Below are 9,702 nucleotides of genomic sequence, written 5' to 3' on the forward strand. Positions count from 1 at the left end.
CCTCAGTAAGGCTGGCACTTTAAAATGCAATCACATTATATGTAAACTGTTATTAACACATGCACATGGCACAATAAAAAATCTATTAAAGTATAAGAATGTTCTGTTAGTCGTCTTTTTAAAATGTAAAAATCTTGCACCTTTATCATATAAAAGCATATAATAAACTTCACACTGAGTTTGTTTGTGTTTTCTTGTATTTCATTCTTATTTTAAACCAGCTGCTCTCAGGCACTATAAGGTATGTCATAATGACAATATTCAATTATTTCAAAATATATACAGAAAAAAACACCAAAAAGTGTATTTGCCCAAATTTATGTCAAAATATATTTATGGAATATATTTATTTATTCTAGCAATATATCATTGGCCATTGAAAGTATATTTAAAAAATCTACATTTGCATTTAGCCTAAATGTGACCCTGGACCACAAACCCAGTCATAAATAGCATGGCTATATCTGTAGCAATAGCCAACAATACATTGTATGGATTTTTTTTATGCCAAAAATCATTAGGATATTAAGTAAAGATCATGTTCCATGAAGATATTTTGTAAATTTCCTAAATACATTAAAACTTCATTTTTGATTAGTAATATGCATTGCTAAGTACTTCATTTGGACAACTTTAAAGGCGATTTTCTCAATATTTTGATTTTATTTTATTTTTTGTACCCTTCGATTCCAGATTTTCTTGAATAGTTGTATCTCAGCCAAATATTGTCTGATCCTAACAAACCACACATCAATGGAAAGCTTATTTATTCAGCTTTCAGGTGATGTATAATCTAAACAAATAGATTATACATCTTCAAATTGGTTTTGTGGTCCAGGGTCACAAATGCAGGCTAAATACATGCTGTAAACAGCTTCACTCTTTGCAACATATATTTAGCATATACTCAATTATTTTGGCGAAAGACACTATAAACCCTTTTTAATAACTAAAATCTTGTCTATATATGAAAAATACTATGAAAGTGCCCTCAAAAAATATTGTGGCAACAAATACTTAAAACAAATAATGGTGTAAGTTTATAATATCTTTGCACTTTGATATATACTGTATATATTAATACCGAATGATTAGCCTATGGTATTCTTATGCAATGAAATTACCATGCATACCTCTCAGAAATAAAGGTACAAAAGCTGTCACTGGGGTGGTACCTTTTTCAAAACACAAACATGTACCTTTTGAAAAGGTACCGCCCCAGTGACAGCTTTTGTACCTTTATTTCTTAAAGTGTGGTATTAGAAAAATATAAATATAATGCTATTATAATTGCAATATTATAATGCTACTATATAAAAAAGCCATACCATATTTAGATACCGTGGTCCCCATAAAACATTACCATGTTACTATGTTCAAAACACTGTACAAGGTACTTTTTGTCATTTGGTTCACAAGAAGTAAATTATACAACGATCAAAGAAAAGCTGTAAAATTATTTGCAAAAGTTACAGTCTATTTAACATGGCTTTTATCACGTTTTTCCTTTGTCTCTACTATAGGTTCCTGCTCTGTGTATTATCATTTATTTGCCACAAGAAGGCAGCACATCTACAGTGTGACGCAAAATTGAAGCCTTTGGAAGGATGTTGCACACATTTGACTCCCTCCAGGGGGCGCTGTTTGATCTCTGCTGTTTGTCAGGAACTAAATTACATGGCAATATGCCCCCTAGTGGACAACATAAAATCAAACCCTAATCGATACATAAATTAACATTTTGTAAAATTTGACTGCTACTTAATCAAGCCAGCAAATACTCCCAACTTCTATATCTAATGTTTGGAGATTAAAAAAGTTATGCATTATTTGTATTGGCAGAGTAAATGCAAATATACACAAACACAGAAAAAGACATTTATGAAGAAGACTTGCTGTCCCAAAAAAGGTTTCTGTTAACTCGAGAACAGCTCTGTGAATCATTCAGATAAGTTTGTGCACGGTTCGAACAACTCTTCAAAAAGATCCGACTCACATGAATGATTCGTTCACGAATTCGACATCGCTACTGTGCCTTCTATCATGGTTGTATATCTTATCGTTCACATGTATGACACTTAGAAGTCAGAAATAAACCATGATTTATTTTTTCATAATATGTCTAAAGGCTCTCTGCAGCCTCACCTGTGCGCCACATAAGCACGAGCCCTCCTTCTTGCACTGCCACGTCATTCACCGCCGTCGAGACTCCGACGTGTCTGTCCACAAAACCGGCTGGTGGGAGAGAAACAATTAAAACGGATAATATTCTCACCGGTGATACGGAGCGGGGATTATGGGGGGATCACAGAGCGTGGAAATTCCCGGAGGTGGTTCGGAGGGCTATCACGTTCTCAGAGTGAGTGTGTTTTTGGAGTGCGTCTCTTGGTTTCTCCCTTTCACTCATGCCGTACATCGCGTGTCGCTAGCGGCACAAAGTTCAAATCGAGGCCGGGGATGTCAGTGCGGCCTGTTAACCGTGGCTAAATGCTAATGTGGCTAAACGAACATCTAAATGTAGATATAATGCACAGGAGTTTTCATCATTTGACATGCAAACACTGATACCCTTTAAAAAGCACATCTTCATTTATCATACTGTACAATGTGTTTTTTTCTATACGTTTAATTGTTGTTGGATGGACTATTGAAGAAGCTTACTAACGTTGCATGTCATGATGCTTTACTGTTTAAATGTTTAGTTTTAATCTGTCATAACTCGAATTGGCCCAACGTAAAGCAGTTTGCTTATGATCCTCGTGAAACATTTAGGAAATGAGACGCATGTTCCTACACGCATCTGTTTTTTTTTTTTTAATAATTGGGTACATGTATGCATGACTGCTCAATGGTTGACATCTCAGTCGGGAATCTGATAGAAAGGTTGTTAAGTGTCTACTTTGGCATTTACTTGTTGCAAAGCTTATTATTCCATGATTTATGATATATGCCAGTTTGGAGTTTTGCTAGACGATTGTAATGTTTGTTTTTGGTTTAAATGGGTCATTCATTGGTTCTATTTGAATGTTAAATGGGGTGTTTTCTGTGTTCTGCAGGTGCAGGAGAATTCTCCCGGTCACAGAGCAGGTCTCGAACCGTTCTTTGACTTCATTGTGTCCATCAACAACTCCAGACTGGTAGGTTCGTTGCACATGGTGAGGGTCATTTTTCAGCTATTTATTGGAAAATTGGTTTATGTATTGAATAACTATGTAATAACGACAATCATGGGATAATCCAGTGAGTTAAACTCATTATAAATGAAAATCTGACATTATCTAATGCCTTAAAGTCTATGAACATTAAAACTGACAGTTCTGACTCTAAAATCTGATTGGATGAACCACATTTGAAGCCATTGTAAAAACTGATATATGTACACCTGGACCACATGCCGTAGACTATGAGTATAGTGATAGTAGAAATGTGTCAACCATATATGTTGTTTTTGCTTTTTTTCCCCCCTAAGAACAAGGATAATGACACGTTGAAAGACATACTGAAGGCTAGTGTTGAAAAACCTGTGAAAATGCTGGTGTACAGCAGCAAAACCCTGGAGCTGCGGGAAGCTACTGTTACTCCCAGCAACATGTGGGGCGGTCAGGGTCTTCTGGGGGTCAGCATCCGCTTTTGCAGCTTTGAGGGAGCCAATGAGAATGTCTGGCATGTGTTGGTGAGTAAATGAAAGATATTATTTACACTGCGTATTTTGTATGGGTGGGGTGGCATTTGATGAAAATAGCATGTTTGCTTTGACCTCATTTTGATTAACAACTTCTGGTCAATTAGTCGTAATTCAGCAAAGTTTTTGAAAAGGGCGTGTTCTTGTAAAACAGACCGGTCGGTCGAGCTGTAAGATGAAATGCAAGCCTCAAGTTTTTTCATGCATAATTTACGTTTTTGTAGGAAGTGGAGCCAAATTCTCCAGCAGCATTAGCAGGTTTAAGACCACACACGGATTATATCATCGGAGCAGACACAGTCATGAACGAGGTGCGTTTCTCTCTTCATTTCCAACTCTTTTCAGATGTCTTGATCATTGTGTACAGACATACAGAAATGTGCTAGAGTTCTAAAGTACATGTGGTTTTTTTGGTTTTTGATAAATTATCAAAGAATGTCACTCTCTGCAGCTCAAATATAGATTAAAATTATGGTTTCCAAACAAACGCTGGTTTTTCAGACTCCACAGAAAAGAGCTAAAATGACCAAAAATTGTTATATATAAAAAGACTAGTTCTAATTTTTAGCAGTGCGTTTTTTTTATATTAGAAATATTATATTAGTTAATATTAAAAAATGCTACTTCAAAATATTATTAGGATTAGTATTAAAAAAAATGAATGTTCAAATCATTATGTAAAAAGTTTAGTGGCACAGCAGCACAAACCCAAAAAAGCAAATGACTGCTTCATCAACTGGTTTTTGATTTTTCATTTTGTGTGTGTTGTGCTCTTTCTCCAGTCAGAGGATTTATTCTCATTGATAGAAACCCATGAGGGCAAAGGCCTGAAACTCTACGTCTACAACACTGACACGGACAACTGCAGAGAAGTGGTCATTACACCCAACAGTGCCTGGGGTGGAGAGGGCAGGTGTGTGTGAAACTCTCTCGCTTTCTCTGCTTCCTGCCTCTGTGCGCATGTCTGACATGATTATTTCCTTCGTTCAGTCTTGGCTGTGGTATCGGCTACGGTTACCTGCACAGAATCCCTACTCGGCCCTTCGAAGAGGGCAAGAAAATCAGCTTCCCCGGACACACCCCCAGTGAGCCTGCCAGCCCACTGAAGGACGGCTTCACAGAGGTTAGAATGTGTTTCACATGGTGTATTATGATAGATTTGGTCAGACGTTTGACTTCCGTGATGTTTTGTTTAGGTTCAGTTGTCTGCAGTAACTCCGCCCCCTGTGTCACAGCCTGTTCCCACAGGGCTTGAGGACAGTCTGTCTGGCCTGTCATTCAGCTCTGCCCCGTCCTCAATACCCAGCGAGCTCCACACAGGTGAATTGTTTCTGCTTCATATTTTTCCTACATTGCGCGTAATTCGCTATATAATTAAATGTAATTAATGCAAAATTTTAAATTGTTGTCATTTCTGGCAGGTGTCCCCACAGTCCCCCTGCTGCCCACTCAGGTGCCCCCGGGGCTGGGTCCCCTTCCCATTGTCAACCCCTCCACCACCGTACCGGGTAAAGAACATGCACTCATCACTGTTTTTTATTAAGTGAACGAAATGCCACAGCAGGTATAATATTCAAATATTCATGTGGCTAAATGATTTTGATTTTGTGTCTTCAGGTTTGATGTCCTTACCATCTGGCCTCCCTCCCCTTCCAAACCTGCCTAACCTCCAAAACCTAAATCTACAGTTATCGTTAGCTGGAATCAGTGGGTTACCTCCCAATACAGCAGGTACACACACTAAAACTATATTACAGCTTATTCTCACCCAAGAACCGCCCACTTAAACTGGGTTCTTGCAGTTTCTTAAAGGGATAGTTCACCCAAAAATGAAAATTCTGTCATTAATTACTCACCCTCATGTCATTCCAAACCCGTAAGACCTTCGTTCATCTTCGGAACACAAATTAAGATATTTTTGATGAAATCCGAGAGCTTTCTGACCCTCCATAGAAAGAACCGCTGATTTCACATGGACTATTTTAACTATGCTCTCGGTACCTTTCTGGACCTTGAACGTGGTAGGACCCTTGCTGTCTGTGGAGGACCAGAAAGCTCTCTGATTTTATCAAAAATGTCTTAATTTGTGTTCCGAAGATGAACGAAGGTCTTACGGGTTTGGAACGACATGAGGGTAAGTAAGTCTTAAAATCAGGTTGATCAAATTTAATAGGTTTCAAATTTGGGAACTGAAAAGCAGTAATCCCGGTGTGATATTTATTGAAATTCAAAAGAAAAAGATTTAATTACATTTAACATGAGGGCTGCACATTCAAAATCAAAATGCAGCGCTGATGCGTGTTCTACAGGCTTACGGTTTCAGAGCCGTTCACAATCAGTACCGTTTATTTATGCCAAGTAATTGCTTATGATCGACTTTTAAAGAATTATTGCAATGTTTACTTAATGATCATGTTTATATAATGTTGTAGATGGTTGTAATACTGCACATTTTTATTTCCTTCATCTTTTTGAAGGAACTGGAAGTAGTAAAGCATAGATATGTTCAAAATAAGAGTCCTGATGTATTTCAGGCTTGTTTATGATTAAAAGTCTGGCATTGTGCATCTTTTTTTTTCTTTTTTCTTCCAGGTTACGCAATAAACTGTATCTGGCATTTAATTCAATGACAGTTTATTATTGTAAAAACCTAACATGGTTAAAAACCATTTTAATTACTTAAAAAAAACATTAAAGGAGTGGTTGATTTCACTTTTTTAACGTTAGTTAGTGTGTAATGTTGCTGTTTGAGCATAAACAATATCTGCAAAGTTACGAAGCTGAAAGTTCAGAGCAAACGGCGATATCGTCTTTTAAAATTATGGCAGTTTAATGTCTACAAAAACAGCTCATAGGGTCTACGACGAGTTACTTCCCGGGTTTGTGACATAACGAACCCAGATAAACCCCGCCCCCGGGAACATGCAGCATGCTGCACTGCTTTAGAGAAGAGGAAGAGAAACTAGGGGTGCATGTAAAAATCTATTCATATATGAATCGCAATTCTGTCTTCTAACGATTCTAATGGATTCACAAGTTTCAAAATCAATGTTCTAAAGCAGTATTTCTTAATCATGTTCCTCGCATCCCCCTGCTTTGCTCAAGCTCTGCATCTCTCTCTCTCTCTCGCTCTCATTCAGATCATCAGCTTAGCTCCAACAACGAACTGTTCCAATTATACACTTATTTTCACATAGCAATGAGAAGCGTGTGATTGCCGTGCTGTATTAAAGCTTTAATCAGGATAAAACCGTATATTAAAAGCTAACAGAAGCAGTAGCACTTACAAATAACAGCATATCTACAAGTATGAGACAACAACAAACAAACATAACATTAAAAGCCGTACTTAGGTTCTGTGCGATCCTCTTCAATAATATTCTCTGGGTCTCGATCGGGCTCAAATTGATAAGCAATATAGACGACGCAATTGTTTACAATACAACCGGAGCACATGGCACTGAGCTGAGGGGTGAGATGTTTAGATGTGCACTCGGCGGTTTAGCCGATCACAACACACTGGGCCAGCTAACCAATCTGAGCCCATCGCGTATTTCTGAGGGAGGGGCTTCAGAAAACCAGGAAATCATCGGAGCGTTTATCAGAGAAGGGACAGAGCGATGTAGAATAACGGTAAATTATGTGAAAAATAATGTTTTTTTTTTTAAAAACAAAGCATGAATACATGTTAGACTGCACCCCATAAACACAATCAAGCCTAGAAAAAAAAGTCAACCACCCCTTTAATTTAAATAGATTTTTTTTTCAGATAGTTGCCAAGGAAACATTTCTCATTTCATTTTAAAGTTGAAATACTAAAATAACTAAAAAAAAAAACTAAAAAAAAACTATGTAGACATAATTAGGGGAAAAAACAAATAAAAAAGTAATAAATATGACAAAGCACACACTACAAATAAAATTATTAAAACTGTACAATTAAAATGAAAACAGAAAACATAAAAATTTTAAAGTAATAAATGTATTAATTCAATATTATCACTTGATAAGTTGGGACATAAACCAATTTCATTACATATTAAATAGATTTTTTGAGTATATTACTTGCAGTTCCCATTTTGCTAATAAGCAGTTAAAACCTTGTTGATTGTGTGCTGTGGCCTGTTTAATCAAGTAAAGGTATCTGAGATGCATGATTTATTTTGAAATCTGTTCTGAATAGACATACTGTATTAATTTTATTTGTGCAGGTCCTTAATAATGTCTTAAAAAGCCTTAAATTTGATTTCAAAAATCCTGCAGAAACCCTGTGTAAAGTAACAGCCATAGTGAAAAACCTGTTTAAATTTCTGATTATTGATCTGATCTCTCTCTGCAGGTTTGCCTCCTCTCCCTCCTCTGAACCTGCCCGGCATCTCTCCTCTGCCCATGCACACCGTTCTCCCTTCCACATTCCCCAGCATGCCCGGGGTCACGCTGCCATCTTCCCTGGCACCATCTGACCACATCCCGCCCATCTCTTTAGCTGCCGAGCAAACTCCAGCGCTCATACTGGATGCCACACTCACCCCTGTGGTCAAAGACACGCCTTCAGAGAAGCCTGCTGCAACGGAGACGACGGATGCGCAGGTGGCCCCAGAGTCCTCGTAACAGCCAGGACGGGGCCGGAGGGCGTCCCTCCTTACATCTCTATTGTATTTATTCAGTACAAAAAGATTCCAGTGTGTGAACACACACACAGAGATAAAATACGGTTCTGTTGAGAGACGCCAGCATCTGAGAGTAATGACGTGGACGGCTAATATTAAAAAATACATTTAAAAAAACTGAGATGGCCGTATGTCTGGTTTGCGCTCTCCTCAGAATCGGTGCCATCTCGTGCTTTTTCTTTCTGTATATCCTGTAATCAACTTTCAAATGTTAGTATAGCATTCCCTGTAATTATCAATTGCTATGTGATTTTACAATTTAATGTCTGACTTCTTTCTTTCTTTGCACCGTTTGTTTTGAATGCTTTGATTTCCTCAGAAACAACTCTATTCATGGTCAGACTGGGCTCTGGGCCTCTGTCTCTCTCTCTCTCTCTCTCTCTCTCTCTCATGTGCTCTCACACTCTCTGTATGATAGCTCTGCTGTCATGATGAACGGAAACAGTTACAAATGCACTGCAGGGCTGAATGTGCGCTTGTGCAGTTTGAAGATTGTGAAGGACTCTCTTATTCAAACATACACAAGCAATAAACTACCCAGTTTTACACTAGGGCTGTCTCTGTGTCTCCTTAATTTGGTATAAATTACATAGGTTTAAATATAGTTTGCATTAAATCACATTGCAATTCCTTGCTTTTACCATAGTCAAGCAATAAAGGTTTTCAGTGTTCATTTTTAGATGGCAGGTTGGATAAGGATGTATGTGGGCGTACAGTTAGAAGGTCATCACAAAATAAACCCATCGATGAGCAGGGCCCTGATGTAAAGCCGAAATCTTTAACATCAGAATCAAGTATTCTAGAAAGCAGTATAATAAATAGATCAAATGCACACATTGCTGAATTAACACTTGTTTTACACATTTCACTTAATACTTAACTAAAACGTACATTATGAACAAGGATAATCTGAAGACGGAACCTGGTAGAATGTTTAATTAAGCAGTTATTAGTTATTGGTGCTGAAAATGACAACTATTGGCTGGGTCAATGTCATGTAGTTCTGTGATTCTCAGCCTTTTGGAATCAGTAGCTAAGATTTTTCTATACACGGTATCTCTTTATACAACTTCATTTACAGCAACTGTAAGAGCTGCCATATACACTAGTCTTGTTTAGGACAAATTTGATGAACTTTTTTGATCCACTTCAAATGTTGACTACTGTATAATAGAATCATTACAATTTCATAATTCTGGATCTTTCCAAAACTGAATGTTCAGAGTTCACTTTTTATGAATTTGAATTGTCTCCAGTTGTTCGAGATTATGTATATTTTTCCAAGTTATGTTAAATTAAAACATTTCCGTGACTTTCCTGGTCTGGAAATCACTTTTGAAAATTCCCATT

At 37.5% G+C, this 9,702-nt stretch overlaps 1 protein-coding gene across 2 annotated transcripts; it reads left to right on the forward strand.

Moving 5' to 3' along the window:
- Positions 1 to 2,040: 2,040 nt before the first annotated feature.
- gorasp2 (golgi reassembly stacking protein 2) lies at positions 2,041 to 8,903 on the forward strand. Of its 2 annotated transcripts, none has more exons than XM_058780332.1 (10): positions 2,041 to 2,359; positions 3,057 to 3,155; positions 3,470 to 3,673; positions 3,907 to 3,993; positions 4,465 to 4,595; positions 4,673 to 4,805; positions 4,879 to 5,002; positions 5,104 to 5,190; positions 5,300 to 5,413; positions 8,022 to 8,903. In XM_058780332.1, the coding sequence occupies exons 1-10, from the start codon at positions 2,297 to 2,299 to the stop codon at positions 8,291 to 8,293; spliced, it is 1,314 nt and encodes a 437-aa protein (XP_058636315.1). In that variant the 5' UTR covers positions 2,041 to 2,296; the 3' UTR covers positions 8,294 to 8,903. The 2 variants fall into 2 exon arrangements, with proteins under 2 accessions (XP_058636315.1, XP_058636316.1); XM_058780333.1 differs by having other exon boundaries at positions 2,044 to 2,359; positions 3,057 to 3,137.
- The last annotated feature ends 799 nt before the right edge of the window (positions 8,904 to 9,702 follow it).

This window comes from Onychostoma macrolepis, chromosome 06 (assembly GCF_012432095.1).
Source record: "Onychostoma macrolepis isolate SWU-2019 chromosome 06, ASM1243209v1, whole genome shotgun sequence".
Classification (NCBI taxonomy): domain Eukaryota; kingdom Metazoa; phylum Chordata; class Actinopteri; order Cypriniformes; family Cyprinidae; genus Onychostoma; species Onychostoma macrolepis.